This window comes from Carlito syrichta, unplaced genomic scaffold (genome assembly GCF_000164805.1).
Source record: "Carlito syrichta isolate Samal-C Ts95f unplaced genomic scaffold, Tarsius_syrichta-2.0.1 Scaffold305566, whole genome shotgun sequence".
NCBI classification, from domain to species: Eukaryota; Metazoa; Chordata; class Mammalia; order Primates; family Tarsiidae; genus Carlito; species Carlito syrichta.
In genome coordinates, this window is record NW_007249662.1 from 218,795 (window position 1) to 236,538 (window position 17,744).

The following is a 17,744-nucleotide window of genomic DNA, read 5'->3' on the forward strand; positions in this document are numbered from 1 at the left end:
AATTGCCTATCAAAAGGAAGCTGACAGAGTTCAATAGTGTCTTCAAGTCGGGCTCGGTGGCTCAGCCTGTAATCCCACGCCTTTGGGAGGCTGAGGTGAGTGGATTGCCTGAGCCCGCGGGTTCGAGACCCGCCTGGGGCAGCAAGACCTCATCTCTACAATAAATCAAAAAATCAGCCGGGCGTGGTTGCTCATGCCTGTAATTCCGTCTACTTGGAAGGCTGAGGCAGAAGGATCACCGGAGCCCAGCAGGTCGAGGCTGCGGTGGCCGGGAGCGGCCACTGCACTCCAGTCTGGGCGACAGAGTGAGACTCCAACTCAAAAAAAAAAAAAAAATAGTGTCTTCAAAACTGTACAATTTATAGAACTGGAGGTAGTTTTAGGTAGAAGAAGTAAACAGAGGACTTTTGCTCTGGAGTACATGAGTAGAACAGATATTCACAAAGACTCTTCACCAATATGTAATTAGGTCCTAGTCAAATTAAAGCAAACTTTTTTTTTTAAACACAGATCTGGGATTGTTGGAAAGTAGGGGGATTCTCCATGACCCTTTTCCCTTCCAAGACAAATAAACAAAATATATTTCATCAAAACAAAAAACTTTTTCTCTTCAAAAGACTTATGAAAAAGAAAAGGTAGGCTACAGACTGAGAAAGAGTATTTTCAAAATGCATATCCAACAAAGGAATTTTAACAACTTGCAAAAGTTAATAACAAGAAGGTAAATTACGTGATTTTTTTAATGGGCAAAAGATTTGAACACACACTTCAACAAAAAGGTTACATGAATGGCAAAATTACATTAAAAATATGTCTAACGCCATTAGGCATTAAGGAAATACAAATCCAAGCCACGATGAGCTACCATCATGGATTCACTAGAATGATTAAAATTCAAAAGACTGATCATGCCAAGTGCTGTTGATTTGTCAGAGAAGCTGGAACTCTCATAACACTTCAGGTGGAAATTTAAAATGGTACATCTAATTTTGGAAACAGTTTTACAGTTTCTGAAAGCATTAAACCAGCCCTTATCATATGACTAAGACTTTGCTCTCCTAGGTAACTACCCAAAAGAAATGAAAGCATATTTCTCTATGAAGTTTTATTTGTGCTAGCCAAAACCCAAATGTCCAAATGGATACATGAATTGTGGTGTATTCACATAATGGAATACTATACAATAATTAAAAGGAACAAATTATTGGTACACAAAATGACACGGTTGGATCTCAAAATAATTACACTGAGGGAAAGACAGATATCTCCCTCCAAAAAAGCATACACATTGGATGATCCCATGAACATAAAATTTTAGGAAATGCAAACTAATTTATAGTTGCAGAAAAAAGATTGGTGATTACTTAGGGATAGGCCGAGAGGAGGGATAAGAAGGAAGAAATATAAAGGGGCACGAGTAAGTCTGGGGAACTGATGTTCATTTTCTTGATTGTTGTGACAGTTTCATGGGTATATACATATGTTTAAAAATTATCAGATCATGGCCGGGCATGGCAACTCATGCCTGTAATCCTAGCACTTTGGAAGGCCAAGACAGAAAGACTGCTTGAACTCAGGAGTTTGAGACCAGCCTGGACAACATAGAAAGACCTCGTCTCTATGAAAAAGATTTTAAAATTGCCAGGCGAGGTGGCATATACTTGTAGTCCCAGCTACTCAGGAGGCTGAGACAGGAGGATTGCCTGAGGCCTGGAGTTTGAGGTTGCAGTGAGCTAAGATTGTGCCACTGCATTCCAGCATGCTACAGAGAAAAACCCTGTCTCAAAAAACCAAAGCAAAACAAAACAGAACAAAAAATATATGTAATTTTACTTTAAATGTTTACTATTAGAAGTGCATCATTTATACCTTTATAAAACAACTTTTTAAAAAGAAAGCCCAGCAAAACTAAATCCAGGTCAGGGAGCTTTGTGCAATAAACCAATGCAAATATCAACAATACTTTCCAGAGGCTGACACTGAGCTCCCCAAAAGATAGAGCCGAGACCCCTACATGGAGCCAGAACCCACAGAAGGGACTGAAATGTTCCTGGACGAGCAGTTAGTACATTTAATTTCTGGCAGGAGCGAGTATAAATATATGTGAAGAAAAATGTTCCCAAGGTAGGTCCCAGGATTCTCACATACTGAGTGATCAAAGACGCAAGTAATTATGTGTGAAAATCTACAGGAACATCAACAACAGACTCAGCCTGTCAAGGACTCCATTCAAAGGTGGGCTGTCAATGTTTAACAACAGGCTCTGGGGAAAAGCCCCACGGTGACAGATTCCAAATCAACGTAATATCACTGAATGCAGAGCTGGGAAGAAACACACAGTGGCAAACCTTGAAGTAGTGTTTCCATCTTCAGGCATAATAGAAACAAATAAAAGGGAATGTCAAAGGGTAGTAAAACCATTTAAAAGTGATTAGTTTTGAGTACTTATCATCATTGCCTGTAATATTATTTAACTGTAAATTTATCTAATATAGCTTTCAATCACGGCTATGTTTAGCAACTGGCTCACAAAATTCCTGAAAATTTAACATTCGTTCTAATGAGATTTTATGGTACAGATCTAGCACACCACTGATTCAGGTATAAATAATTATTAGTTATAGAATGTGGAGTTACTGTATGTGAAATGTTTAAAGAAATAAGATGAGATTAAAAACTGAGCAAGGAGCAAGAAACTGAAAAAAAGGTTCAGAAGATACTAAAAAGCATGAAAAATAATTTTTAGAAATAAAAGATGGAACTATTAAAGTTCTAAATATGTCATGGGTGGTTTAATGGCAAATTAATGTGCTCTAATGATCTAATATGCTCTTACATGATCTATGAATAGAAAGAAAGACATGAAGAAATTGCCTCAAACATAGCAGAGAGGTGAAGAGATAAATATGAAAGAGCTGGGCTCCGTGGTTCAGCCTGTAATCCCACACTTTGGGAGCCTGAGGTGAATGGATTGCCTGAGCCCGCGGGTTCAAGACCCGCCTGGGCAACTTGGCGAGACCTCATCTCTACAATAAATCAAAAAGCTAGCTGGGCATGGTAGCGCGTGCCTGTAGTTCCAGCTACTTGGAAGGCTAAGGTGGAAGGATCGCAGGACTGGGCAACAGAGTGAGACTCCAACTCAAAAAAAAAAAAAAAAAGAAACATGAAAGGTCTATTACATATCTAATCAGATTTCAGATAAGGAGAATAGGAAGAACTGAAGAAAGGAGAATATTTGAAGAGACAATGCTGAGAGTTTTCTAGAATTGTTGAAAAGCATGAATTCATTGTTTCAAGAAGCACCGCATGTGGAAAAAGCGATAAGAAATACACCCTTAAGCACTTCCGAGCATCAGAGAGAAGGGCTTAAACAGAGAGACGTGTCATCCACAAAGGAAGAGCGATTTGTTGAGGGAAGACACTGAACAGACCTGAAAGCACATCCAGATCTTCCACGTCCACCTCGAATACTGCAACCTTCAAGAACAAGGGACAAATCAATGTTTGAAGCTACACAAACTCTGAGCGAGTTTACCCACCACAGAGCTTCACCAAGTGAAAGGCTGTACCTCAGGAAGAAGGAAAGTGATCCTAATGAAAAGGACTAAGATTCAGGAAGATTTGACCATTGAACCAAGGAACTGGAAAACACGTAGGTAAATCTAAAAAGCATTGCCTGTATAAAATAATGATGTCTAATATGTGGGATTCAGTCATGGATAAAACTAAGACACTAGAGAAGAATAACACGCTGGCAAAGAGGGCCAAAATTAAAATATTGGAGTGGTTTTTAGCACATTGCATCGCTTGGAAGTAGATGACGACATAGTGGTTAATTTTAGACATGGTGAGTTAGGAAGGGTAATGCTTTAAAGATAGCCATGAAAATAATAGGAACGGACTGTGTGGCTTCCAAACCAATAAAGAGAAAAACAGAATTTTTAAAGCCCCAAATCCAATGAATAAAAATAAAAGGCAAGTGAAGAAACAAAAGAACCATAGAATTAGAGAGACAAAGAAAAGACACAAAACGAGTGCAGAAAAGTGAAACTGTATAATGAATCAGCAAATTATAACCTGAAGGCCAAATACAGTCAGGCATGTTTTTATAGTTTTTTGGAGCACAGCCATGCCCATTCATGGATGTATTCTCTGTAGTTAATTTTGCACTAAACAGTGAAAGCTGAATAGTTGCAACAGAGACCTTATGGCCCGAAAAGCCTGAGATACTTACTAATTGGTTCTTACAGAAAAAGTTTACTGATAATTACAGCATATGTAAATGGATTAAAACCATTAGCTAAAAGACAAAGACTGGCCAGGTGCAGTGGCTCAGCCTGTAATTTCAGCACTTTGAGAGGCCAAAGGATTGTCTAACCCCCCAGGGGTTTGAGGCCAGCCTGGGCAAATTGGTGAGACCTTGTCTCTACAATAAATCACAAAATCTAGCTGGGCGTGGTGGTATGTGTCTGTAGTTCCACAAACTTGAAAAGCTGTGGCAGAAGGATCACCTAAGCCCAGCCTGGGCGACAAGAGTGACTCCAACTCAAAAAAAAAAAGACAAAGACTACCACATTGAATTAAACAACAACAAAGGAAACAAAATCCAGCTACATACTCTTTATAGTCTCTTATCTGAAATATTAAAAGACTAAAGGATTGAAAATAAAAAAGATAGAAAAATACAAGCTAAAGAAAGTTGATTTGCTTTTTAATATCAGACTAAATCAAATTTAGAACAAAAAAATTCATTATTAGAGATGAAGATAAGAGACCCATTATATACTGATAAAAGTTTCAATGATTCAGTAATACATATCAATTCTAAACATATAGCTACCGAATAGAACCACAAGGAGAAATTGACAAATCCACCATGACTGAAGCCAATTTCAACATAATACTAACAAGTGAACAAAAAAGCAGTAAAGCTAAAAAATATATAAACAAAATTAATAACTGTGTTGTAATGTGACTGACCTTATGAACAATAATTAGAGAATGCACATTTTTCTGATGCACTTATTGAACATATCCTAATATTTTTTACAGACTCATTGAACATATCAAAGACTTAGTATCATATAGATTAAAATGCAATTACTTAGAGATTAATAATAAAAATAATAATAAATTAAGAAACCCCAGACATTTATATATTTTAAAATGTACCTCCAAATCAATCTTGGGTTAAAGTAGAAATCATAACAGAAATTTAAAATTACATAGAAATAAGAAATAATGAAAATCCTATATGTTGAACCTTGTAGGATAACTTGAAATGGTACTTTGTGTATCACATGTTTAATGACAGAAGAAAGGGAAGGCTTATATTATTGAGGTAGAGTAGCAGAATAAACCCAAGAAAATGGAAAAGGGTTAGTTAATAAAAATAAGAACAGAACTTAATAAGATGGTAAATGACAGGACAATATTAAATAACAGGCTAAGACAGACATTTCCCTTTCAATCGTCTTCCCAACCTTATGATTACTTCAAAGAGATGGTCTTAATTGGATGCCCAACAGACTTTAATACCTCTCTCATTTGTTGAGCTTCCATTTTAAATATCTATCTGTCTATCTATCTATCTTTCTAATTTAGATTTATTTTTATTTTTATAGAAATAGGGTCTTGTTATGCTGCCCAGGCTGGTCTCAAACTCCTGGCCTCAAGTGATCCTCCTACCTTGGTCTCTCAAAGTGCTGGGATTACAGGTGTGAGTCACCACACTTGGTCCCAGGAGTTCCCTTTTTAAGAGGAGAGCAGGTCCCAGAATCAGAGCCTCTGGGAGGCCAAGGTTTATAGCTAGAATGTAGTAACATTGTTTCTTTTAATTGTTTATTTTTATGGTTACCTTTGTTTATGGAAAGCATGAACTAATTATCTACTTTGTGAACTAAACTTTCCTTGTCAAATAAATGTGTTTATATTTTGTAAGTAATCAGTTTAGAGAAAACAACAATGGTGATATTTCATAGATAAGGTAGAAATTGTGAAGGTGGAGCTCAAATGACCATTTAGGAAAATGCTGCTCTCCAGTAAGAAAAGGCCTTTGTTTAAAAGCCTCTCTAAGATGACTTAGAGGCCATCCATTCCAGAGAGACCAACAGGGATGAACAGGGAACATAAATGTCATCATTGGGCTAAGTATTGGAGACAACAAGGAATGGTGGGGACTGTGGAAAATTGGAAAGTTCTTGCCAGCCTAAAGACACTAGCTGTTATTCAACTCCTGCTGAATTATTGACATCATAAAATTTTGGTCCAGCATTATAAAGTCTTCTAATCTTTTGAAGACAGTCAGAAATTTGAACTTTTATGTAAACCCCCCAGTTTTCACTTGACCAGATCGCAAATAAAAAACACTTTTATAAGGCTGAGTTAGCCTGTGGCCTGCAAATTTGTAATCTCTGATCTAGCGCAATACCCTTGTTTGACCAATAAGTAAATTGAGACCCATAGAGGAGAAGATATTTGCCTATAATTGCACAGTAAATTAGCTCAGATCCAGAACAAGAACCCAAATCTGGTACTAACCACTAGGTCAGTTCTCCTTCCCTTGTCCCAGGCCATCTCTAATATGGTACACGAATCTCAGAAGGTAGTTGTATTCTCTGACTTTGCAGAACAGTCTGATCAGATGAGAAGTTTCCATAACAGAGCTCCTGCTAGTTTCCTTTGCCCCCACCCTAGGGAAGGAAATTCAATTTCTTTTCTCACTATCCCTTCATTTTTGTGTTTTTTTTTTAAGAGATGAAGTCTTGTTATGTTGCCCCCGCTGGTCTCAGACTCCTGGGCACAAGCAATTCTCCCTCCTCGGACTCCCAAAGTGCTGGGATTACAACTGTGAGTCATACATTCGGTCTTCCTTCCTTCTTTTTTTTTTGAGTTGGAGTCTCACTCTGTCGCCCAGACTGGAGTGCAGTGGCCGCTCCTGGCCACCGCAGCCTCGACCTGCTGGGCTCCGGCGATCCTTCCGCCTCAGCCTTCCGAGTAGCCGGAATTACAGGCATGCGCTACCACGCCCGGCTGATTTTTTGATTTATTGTAGAGATGAGATCTCGCTGCCCGGGAGGGTCTCGAATCCGCAGGCTCAGGCAATCCACTCACCTCAGCCTCCCAAAGGCACGGGATTACAGGCTGAGCCACCGACTCTCAGAACCTCAGTGACTCCGCTGACTCAGCGAGCCCCTCCCAGGAAACCCGAGCAACTTACCTGGATTGAAGGGGCTGGTCATTGGTGTACATCCAGCGGTTAGAACTGCTGCTGAGCACGGTGTCAGTCATGGTGATGGCAAGTTCTCCTGAAAAACATCAACCCAGAGAGAGTGTCACCATCCACCAGCCACTCCTGCTCTAGGCCACGCATGCTGGGGGATACAGAGGAGAAAGGGATCCTTGTCTAGATTCCCCATTTTCCAGATGGGGAACCTCGGGCCTCAGAAGAAAGTGTTTTGCTGCAAGTCACAGCTTCCCTCTGGCAAGAAATGGACCCAAGCAGAGAGCTTCCTTCCTTGAGCCCAAGCCAATGCCAATTGCACATCCACAGGGCACGAGCCGGAGGTCCCAACTCGAATCCAGAGCATGTCATCTGGCTTATGAGTCATCCCTGGCTTTGTTTTGTTTTTTAACTCGGGATGTCATTCTCACTTTGTCACCCAGGTTGGAGTGCAGTGGTACAGTCATGGCTCACCATAGCCTCAACTTCCTGGGCTCAGGTAATCCTCCTCCTTAGCCTTCTGAATACCTGGAGTCCCAGGAACGTACCACCATGCCCAGCTAATTTTTTAGTTTTCTGTAGAGATGAGGCCTCACTATGTTGTCCAGGCTGGTCTCAAACTCCTGGGTTCAAGCAATCCTCCTGTCTTGGCCTCCCAGAGTGCTGGGAATATAAGTGTGAACCACCACACTTGCCCATCCCTGGGCTTTTTTTTTTTTTGAATACTCTACATCTAAGCCATCAGAAAACCCTATTGGCTTGAACTCTCACATAGATTTAGAACCTGCCCACAGCTGTCAGCCTGCCTTACTACTATGCTGACCCAAAATGCTACCATCCCCGCCTTACTTGTGGCAGTAACCTTCTCCTTGTTCTCCTTGCCCCACTTTACTTATTATTCATGATAACTATAAAGTAGAAATAGCCTAATATTTGCTAACTGGTGAATGGGTAAACAAAATATGGTACAGCCATGCAATGCAGCTATTTAACCATCAAAAGGAATGAAGTGGCCAGGCGCAGTGACTCAGTCTGTAATCCCAGCACTTTGGGAGGCCGAGACGAGAAGATTGCCTGAGCCCAGGGGCTCAAGACCAGCCAGGACAACCTGGTAAGGCCTCATCTCTACAATAAATCACAAAAATGAGCCAGGCATGGTAGCGTGCACCTGTAGTTCCAGCTACTTAGAAGGCTGAGGCAGAAGGATCACCTGAGCCCAGCAGGTCGAGGTTGTGATGTCCATGAGCATGCCACTGCACTCCAGCCTGGACAACAAAGAGTGAGATCCTAATTTAAAAAAAAAAGAAATGAAGTGCTGACACACACTACAACCTGGGTGAACCTTGCAAGTTCAGGTGTGCTAAAGAAGGCACACACAACTTATAGGAAGTGTGCAGAACAGGGAATTCTCTAAGAGACAAAAAGTCGATTAGCAGGAGACAGTGGGGACGGAGTTTCTTTGAGAGGGTGATGAAAATGTTCTATAGTTGATTATGGTATGAATGTACAACTCTGAATATACTAAAAGTCACTGAATTGTCCACTTTAAATGGGTGAATTGTATTCTATGCAAGTTATATCTTAATAAGATTGGGGGGGAAATGGTACCATCACTTTGGAAAATGATTTGGCAGTATCTGTTAAAGTTAAACATTCATCTACCCTATGGCCCAGAAATTCTACCTAAGAAAAAAGTGCCGTTAAAAACTCTTGAACAAAGAGTTAAATTACTATTTCTTTCTTTTCTTTCTTTCTTTCTCTTTTTCTTTAAAGAGATGGGGTCTCACTCTGTTGCCCAGGTTGGAGCACAGTGGCACAATCATGGCTCACTACAACCTCAATCTCCTAGGCTCAAGTGATCCTCCCATCTCAGTTTCCTGAGTAGCTGGGATGACAGCTGTGTGCCATCAGACCCAGTTAATTTTCTTTTCTTTCTTCCTTTCTTTCTTGACAGGGTCCTGCTATGCTGCCCAGGCTGGTCTCAAACTCCCAGCTTCAAGTGATCCTCCCAAAGGGCTGGGATTATAGGCATGAGCAACTGCACCAGGCTTAATAAAAGTACTCTTGTACAAGAATGTTCACAGCAGATTTATAGTAGCTAAAAGCTGGAAACAATCCAAATGCCCATCCACAGAAGACATGATAAATCACTTGTGGTTTATTCGTACCTTGGGGTGTGGGTAAGCGGTGAAAGACAAGCTCCTGATATCCTGTACATAACACATGGACAAACTCACAGACGCTGTGCTTAGTGAAAGAAGCCAGGGCCAAAAGTGGATATGCTATGGGATGACTGCCGTGAAAGTTAAGAACAGACAGAGCTATTTGACACGACAGAAATCAGAGCAAATCCATCACTAACTCTGGGGAAAGCACTGACAGGGAAGGGACAGGAGAGCCTCTGTGGGTTGGAGGCGCCCTGTATCTTGATCTGGGTGATCATTTACCAGGTGTAGATATCCGCAAAAGCCACCAGGCCAAACACTTCAGATGTGTGCACTTTGTGTCCTTCCCCTCACTCCCTCCACCAAAAAGCAAGTCAGTTTATGTCACTCTTTTGCTCAAGAGTTTTTAATGGCTCCCCATTGCTCCTAAACTCAAATCTAACCCTCAGCACAGTTTGGCGCCCTACGGCTTCCTTCTTTTCTCTCCCCCTCCCCCTTCTCACACCCTCTCCTTCAGCCCCTCAGCCCTTCCCGCTGTATTCCTTGGGCACTCTTCCCTCTGCCTGGAACCCTTCCTGTAGATGCTGCTCAGCTCACTCTCTCCCTTTGGTTAGCTTTGTTCATAATACTACTTCCGCTGAGACACCTTCCTGACTGCCCAGTTTAAAACGGCACCTCCCCCATCTCCTCCACGCCTATCTCTTTTACTCAGATGTATTTTTCTTCATAGCTCGCCTCCCTGACCAAATGGAATATAATTTGTTTCTTTTTATATGTGTGTTTGCTTGGGGCTTGAATCTCCCTGCCAACATGTAAGCCCCTCCAAGCACTTTCTCCGTTTTGTCTGATGCTTAACTTCCAGCCCCCAGCGATGTGTAAGGTTCCTAGAAGGTCCTCAACACAGCTCTGGATGCGTGAGTGGGTCTCAGTCCCAAGTTAGTCCAGCTCAGCCAGACTTGTGTTCTCTCTGAACCCGTCTCTGCCCTCCCAAGGTCTCCCCAAGAGGAAAAGGAAGAGACCACAGAGATTACATTAATGATTTAAAAACAAACAGAAAGTGACCAGCATGTTTAGGGATCCGTATTTGCCTGCAGGTCTTTTTTGTAACATGGTCTTCTCTGAATAGATGAGCACTTGGGAGGCAAATGTGGAGTGAACCCCCTGTCCTGCCCTGCAGCCTTCAGAACTGTTCCATCTGAGTGTGGGGGAAAAGGGGGTGGGGGAGAGGGCTGGCTGGCCGTGCTGCAGAGAGGGTCCCTTTAGAAGAACTATTTGATCTGTTCCCATGCAGTTAACACAATCTGCAGTTAACACAATGTGCAGTTAACACAATCTTTCCAGATTAATATGACCATTTCATTGTTCCCACTTCAAAACAGAAAGGAGAGACAGTTCCTGTTATGAAGAAAATTTACTGAAAAAGAACTTTAATGTCTCATTATTGCCTTTGCCCAGAGCTGAGCTGGCCTCTCTGGAACCCTGGGGTCCCCTGGCCCCTGCTGGGCAGAGAGCGCCTCAGTCCTGGGTGATGAGTTGGATGGTCTGGACAGCTGGGCCTGCACCAGATGCCTGGCCTCCCGCTTCCCAGCAGAGACGAACCGCAGCCCTTGGATACCCTGGGAAGAAGGTGGGACAGGGCAAGGAGACAGTGATCATCTCCCAGGAATACTCACATACAAATTCTGTTGCCCTCAGGGCAGAGCTTGGCCTGCCCACCCCTTCCTGCATTCAGTCCCGATGACAGGAGTGGGCTTCCCACTAAAATTCCACTTGCAAAGTCCAAACTCACTGGCTGGTCGCCCAGTAGAAACCACCCAGCTCCGTCCTGCCAAGCCAGAAGCCACCCTGGACAGCCCTAATTATTTCAGCTTGGCCACTCAGGGCTCTCAGTACACTTAACATCCCAGGATTGGACTCCTTGTCCAGTGTTCACCCTGGTGTACCAGGCCTGGACCAAGAGAGAAAAATGTTTGAGCAATCAAGCCTATTTGAACAACTGGAGAAACAGGCCCAGAGAGAAGAGGCTGTGTGTCCACAGGGAGCCCTGGGATTGGGGGCGTGCAGGTGGGGGGAGCCCTTAGCTGTTGGGAGAGTAGAAAAACCCAGCCCCCTGTCTCAAGGTGGGATAACTCTGTGGCACCATCACACTCCAGAGCTCCCCATGGAGTGGGCTGAGGCCAGATTTCAGTGGAGGACACACCTCACCCAGCATCCTCCACTGCCCTGGCCTACTTTCCTCAGTCCCTGGCAGGCTCTTCCTCAGGCAGCCATGGAGTCCATCAGTGGCACAAGAACGCCCATCTCAGCATGACCTCACATGGGAGTAGACGGGAACATCTCAGGAAAGCATGGTTTCCATCCACGAGCTCGTGACGTCGCCCCTGGCAGTCACTTAGCCACTTTTTAATTGGACACGGTATGATCCTCAGGTGTTCTCCTATCTGCCTGCAGACAATGCTCCATGAAGCCAGCCAAGATCTCAGGTTTGAGGGCGAATCAACAGAAATGGAGAAAGCCTTATGGTGAGTCTCTGACAGTTTCAGGTCACGTCCCCTTTCCCATCACCCACTCCAGAGAGACCATCATCATCATAACAGGAGGCCTGAGGCCCAGGGAAAACCAGCAGAGGGAAGTCAACCATGGAAACAAAAGTCCAGATGCATGTGTCATATAAATAGTACAGGGTTCCAGCCCTAGGACCCCTACGGAAGCTTGACGTCACTGAGTGAAGAGTAGAAGCACCGACTACACTTCCTAGCACACAGCAAGTACCTGCAAAATTATTTTCCCTTTTCCTACTGCTCTTATAGTTGACTCAGCAATGACTGACATTTCTTGAGCACCTACTATGTGCCAAATCCCTCACCTACATTATTTGCTTTAATCCTTGCAATCCTACTCCAAGGTAGGTAGTATTATTCTCATTGTATAGATAAGAAAACTCAGGCTCAGAGTGGTTAAGCTACCTGCTCAAAGTCATACAGCTACTGAGTAGCAGAGTTGGACTTTTAATCCTGACTCCAGTGCACTTACTTACCACTCTGTTCACATCTGTTCATTCCTCCTGGGCTTTGAATTATTGGGTTCTGACGAGTGTCTGGGGGAGTGGTGACAGTCTCATCCTAGTGACTGTCCCAGTCCTCTAGTCCCTGGCTGCATTTCTACCGTTCAGCTTTAGAATTGAGCAGACACCTGCCCATCCAACCCCCTGCCAAGTGACTGAAAGATTGCCTGCCAGGGCGGTGGCTTAAGTCCAGTCCTGCAGCTGCAACTTCAGAAGGCATAAAATGACTTCCTCTCCCAGAAGCCAGAGACGCCAGCTCTTTTTCCTCAGCTGGGTAAACACTGCAGTCCTGGTACAAGCTCTAAGGAATATCTACTTGCAGTAACAAAAGCAACAACAACAACTTAGTGTTCAAAGATCAAGGGCTTACTACATGCTAAGCACCTTTCAAGTCTCATCTCATTCGATCCTCAGCCTTAAGAGGTAAGTGCTCTTCTTGTCCCATTTTACAGAAGGGATAACTGAGCCCCAGAGAGTTCAAGTGGACTTCCCAAGGTCCTACTTAAATTCCTTCTGTGAAACAACTTACATGTCAGATAACAAGCACTGATTAGCTGGACGATGGCACATGTGTTGGGTGGAGCACCACCCAGCTGTAAGGAAGAAAGACACTCTTAGGACTGACATGAGTTGATCACCAGGGTAAACTGTCCAGTGAAAAGACCAAAGCATAGGACTATACCAGAACACATGCACAAGGGAGAATGTGGGCACGTGCTCTTTGGTCAATTCCATAACGAATCTCTGCAACAAGCTCCAAAGAAACTGACCACATGGCACATGACTTGCCTCTGGGAAGGGAACCTGGGGCCTGGGGTTGAGGTGGGAAGAGGGGCCTTCCAGCACTTCCTTGTACCTGCAACCTTGTGGATATATCACCTACTCAAAAATAAGTGGAATACTATTCAGCTATCAAAAAGAATGAAATAATGTCTTTGGCAGCAACTTGGATGGAATTAGAAAACCTCATCCTAAGTGAACTTACTCAGGAATAGAAAACTAAATAGTGCCTGTTCTCACTTATAAGTGGATGCTAAAGTAAGAATCTGCATTATATCATCATATCCACGATATAATGGGCATTGGAGACTCAGAAGGCAGAGGGGGGAAGGGGTGGGGGGAGGCAAATCACCTATTGGGTACAATGTCCACAGATAGGGGTGGTGGGTACACTTAAAGCCCAGACTTCTTTGCCACCGTGCAATGCAACCATGTAACCAAAAACTATTTGCGCCCTCTAAAGCTATCAAAATAAAGTAAAATAAGTGGACTTTTTATTTTTACAAAATATAATTTTAAAATAATACAAGGAGGACCCCAACAAACATAACTTATATATTAAAAATTATGTATTTATTCTTACATGCTCAAGCTTTAGTCACCTTCAAAGTACTCTCTGTTTGATGCAATACACCTATCAAGATGCTTTTTCCATTGTCCAAAACAGTTTTTGAATTCATCCATTTTGATGCCTTTCAGTGCTTCTGTCGTTTCTTGTTTCATCTGTTGCACATCGGCAAAACGTTTCCCTTCAAAGCATTTTTTCATCCAGGGAAACAAACAAACAAAAAAGTCACTTGGGGCAAGATTGGGTGAGGCTGGGGTATGGAATGGAGGTCATGCTATTTTTGGTCCAAAATAGCTGGACACTCAGCATGGTGTGGGCAGGTGTGCTAGTAAATCACCCCTCATGAAATGGTCAAATGCATTGAAAGAAACTCCAAAAAAAAATTCACTGAAACTGAGACCTCTTACAACAATGCTCGCTGGTACACTGATGCCAATAGGTCACTAGAACATGGACCCATTTTTTTTATCTAGCAGGGGAAGCCGGTACTACAAGGGGCCTGCCCTCCAAAAGATAATTTCAGTTTTCTGGGGGGAGTCTCCCCTCTTGTAAAGTGCTTCAGTGGCTGCCTGTTGCACAGAAGATAAGATTTAAGATTCTCGACTTCCAGCAAGATGGCGACGGGGCAGCCTGGTCTATAAAAATACCCTCTGCAAAGGAGAACGCAGAGGGTCTCTGGCTCTTTCCCCAGGGGCTGCGAATCCCAGCGTCGGCAGCACATGGAGCTCGGCTGTGCCACCGCTGGGGCATCGCAGCGGTCTGGACAGCCACTGCAGTCGCAGACACAGCAGCCACCAGCACCGCCTGCGGCCTCTGTGGTGGCCATAGCGCATCGTGCCACCCGTGCCTGAGGCAATCCAGGACTTCAGTCCTTGAAGCCCCTGCAGGCAAGATCTGCTGGGATCGCAAGAAGCCTCCCCTGACTACACCATCTAAGTCACTTCATTACTTACTCTCGCCCAGTTTATTTCCATTATAATACTTATCATGATTTACAGTTCTTCTTCCTCTTCCTCTTCCTCCATTCCTCTTCCTCCTTCTCATCGACCTCCTCCTCATTCTTCATTTGCTGTTTGTCTCTTCACCTATTCTGTAAGATCCATGAGTGCAGAGCCTGGGGCTGCATTTGTTCAACAGTGGTCCCTTCAGGACCTTCTTCATGGGCCAGCGACCCAGGCATCTGAGCAGGACTCCACATGTAGAGGACCTCGTGCTCAGAAGGGCCCTAATCTTGGCTCAATGTTCCACTGTCATTGTCTTGGAATTCTTCATCATTTTTGAACAAGGGACTCACATTTTCACTGTGTAGCCAGTCCTGGGTATGGCATACAGTAAGTGCTCAATAAACCTTCACACAAGTTATAGGGCTCAGTGAATGCAGTGGACACTCAATAGACTCCATGTAAGTGACAGAGCCAGGCCTTCCTCCACAGCCTGCCGCTAACCCCTGCACCACCCTGCCTCTGGGCAGCCATGAAGGCCCTGTCCTAACCCCAGCTAAACCAGATTCTGAAGTCCTCCCCTTCCCAATCTGTTCTACTATCTTCTCCCCTGACTCTCTTTTGCAGTGTTTGCTAAGGAACATGGGTTCCATCCCCCAGAATCTCCAAGGTCTTCTGCCAGTTGTAGTTGAATGGAAAGAACATCTCAAAGGCCATTTCGCTTCTAAGCTGCCACAGCAGGTATCCGAACGTGCTGGGTTTGGCTGGCAGGGACTTGATGCGGCACTTCAGGGCACCGCGGGGAACCAGCAGGCACTGCGGCTATCTGCTTGGAGTTCAATGCCGCGGCAGCCTCCCTGCCCCAACAGTGTTGGACTGAACCAGATACTCTGCAGCAGAATCTGCAGGCACCGGCTTGGACAGTGCCCAGCAGCTCCATCTCTCCATCTTCCCTCCTGGTCCTCCCTGCTTTCCCCTGAGTCCAGCCCATCACTGCTCAATTAGGCATCCGGAAAAACTCACTCTGGCTCTCCAACAGGGAGAAAGATGCATTTTCACAAAGGGCCTCCAGCCGGGGGAAGGGACGTGTTCGTGAACAAAATACAAGCGAACACAGGTTCTGTTTGGCCCATGCAGGATTTTTTTTAAAAAGTAAAATTAAGTCAATATCTTAAAAGCACAGGACATAGTTTAAAATGCCAGCTTCTCTTGGGAAGTTGGAAGAATCAAGAAATATACATAGAACATCTACCATCACTATGTGCCAGACATTGACACAGCATTGAAACTTGCCCTGTGGTGGGAAGGCAGACCATAAACAAACAAGGCAAAGTGTAAAACTCATTGGCTGCTGATGAGAGCTTTAGAGAAAAACAAAGCAGGGAAGCAGGATTGGGAACTGGGAAGAAAGTTTGATTTTAAATGGGTGGTCAAAGGGAGACTCCCAGACTGAGGATATTTGAGCAAAGACCTGAAGGAGTTAATAGACAGAGCCATATGGCTATCTAGGACAGAGCATTTCAGGCAGAGGAAAACGCAGGTGCAAAGGCCCTGGGGTGGGTATGTGCTTGGTAAGTTGGAGAACTAGCAAGGAAGGCAGAGTGGCTGGTGTGCAGAGAGCAGGGAGGAGATGAGATCAGAGTGGTAGTGGGGGGTGTCAGTGTCAGATCATGAGGACCATGTAGGCTTCTAGTCTGAGTGATACAAGAGACACAGAAAGGCTCTGAGCCACAACACAAGCTGAATATATTCTATTCTGTCTCAAACATGCATCTAGCTGTGACTCCTCACCAGGTTCATAGGATTTCTACACACCCTCACCAAGACAGGGACATTTGGGAAAGTAAAGAGAAAGAGTGCATTCTCCCACTGCCCGCCATAATGGAAAGAGCTGAGTGTTCCCACCTGGCCATTCCTGCCTCCTCTCAGAGCCCAGCCCATCCAATGACATCCAGATGGTGCAGGATGCTGTCAGCTCCTCCTTGTTCTTAGAGCCAGCTTGGACAGCCTCCGCCTCCCACTGGCCATGACTAGAGTGGCAAGGCCTTGACTCCTTCCATGCTGAGCTAGTTGCCATCAGAGACAAGGACAGAGACAGTCCTGAGAGGTGCTGGAGGCAAAGTCAACTTTGTGCTCCTGGCCTTGAAACAAAGAAAACTCACTGTAACCTCCCTACAGTCTCTTGTTCCCATAAAGCAAGAACAGATGGCTTCTGCCATGAACCTTCAGCTAATCCCAGGGGACAGTCCTTATTTTCCGGGTTTTAAGGCAGGCATGGAGCTCACCCCCCACTGTTCTGCCACTTACAAGCTGCGTGGTCATGGGCAGATACTTGGTGTCTGTGGGCCTGGTTCCTCATGGCTAAAGTGAGGCTGGCCCTCCCAATATTACCTACCACATCACAAAGGCTGCTTAGGATGTGTCTGGCCCTGGGCTAGCCACTGGCCATAGATGAGCTCATCTAATGCTCCCAAACATCTATTAAAGCAGGTATAAGTATTATTGTCATTTTGCAAATGTGAATGCTGAGGCTTAGAATTGTAAGTGACTTGTGTAACAGCTAGTGATTGGTAGAGCTGGGATTTGCATCTACAAGATCTGATGCCAGACACTGCATACCCTTTCTTTTGTTCTGGGGGGAACAAGGTCTTGTTCTGTCACCTGGGCTGGAGTGCAGTGGTGTGATCACAGCTTACTGCAGCCTCAAATTCCTGGGCTCAAGCAAGCCACCTGCCTCAACCTCCCAAGCAGCTGGGACTAGAGACACAAGCCACCACACCAAGCTAACTTTTCTTTTTGTTTTGAGTTGGGGTCTCACTCTGTTGCCCAGACAGGAAGGCAGTGACATACACACAGCTGCCGCAGCCTCAACCAGCTGGGCTCGCGTGATCCTTCCGCTTCAGCCTTCCAGGTGGCTGGAACTACAGGCGTGCACTACCACGCCCGGCTAGTTTTTTGATTTATTGTAGAGATGAGGTCTCACCAAGTTGCCCAGGCTGATCTC

General features: G+C 44.4%; 1 protein-coding gene across 4 annotated transcripts in view; it reads right to left on the reverse strand.

The window, feature by feature from the left end:
- RPH3A (rabphilin 3A) overlaps positions 1 to 17,744 on the reverse strand; it is a 319,927-nt gene that overhangs the window by 64,954 nt on the left and 237,229 nt on the right. For all 4 annotated transcript variants that reach the window (XM_021714274.1, XM_021714275.1, XM_021714276.1 and 1 more), the window contains exon 3: positions 7,220 to 7,307. In XM_021714274.1, coding sequence (XP_021569949.1) covers positions 7,220 to 7,290 — 71 coding nt within the window. In that variant the 5' untranslated portion in view covers positions 7,291 to 7,307. The remainder of the gene's footprint in view (positions 1 to 7,219; positions 7,308 to 17,744) is intronic.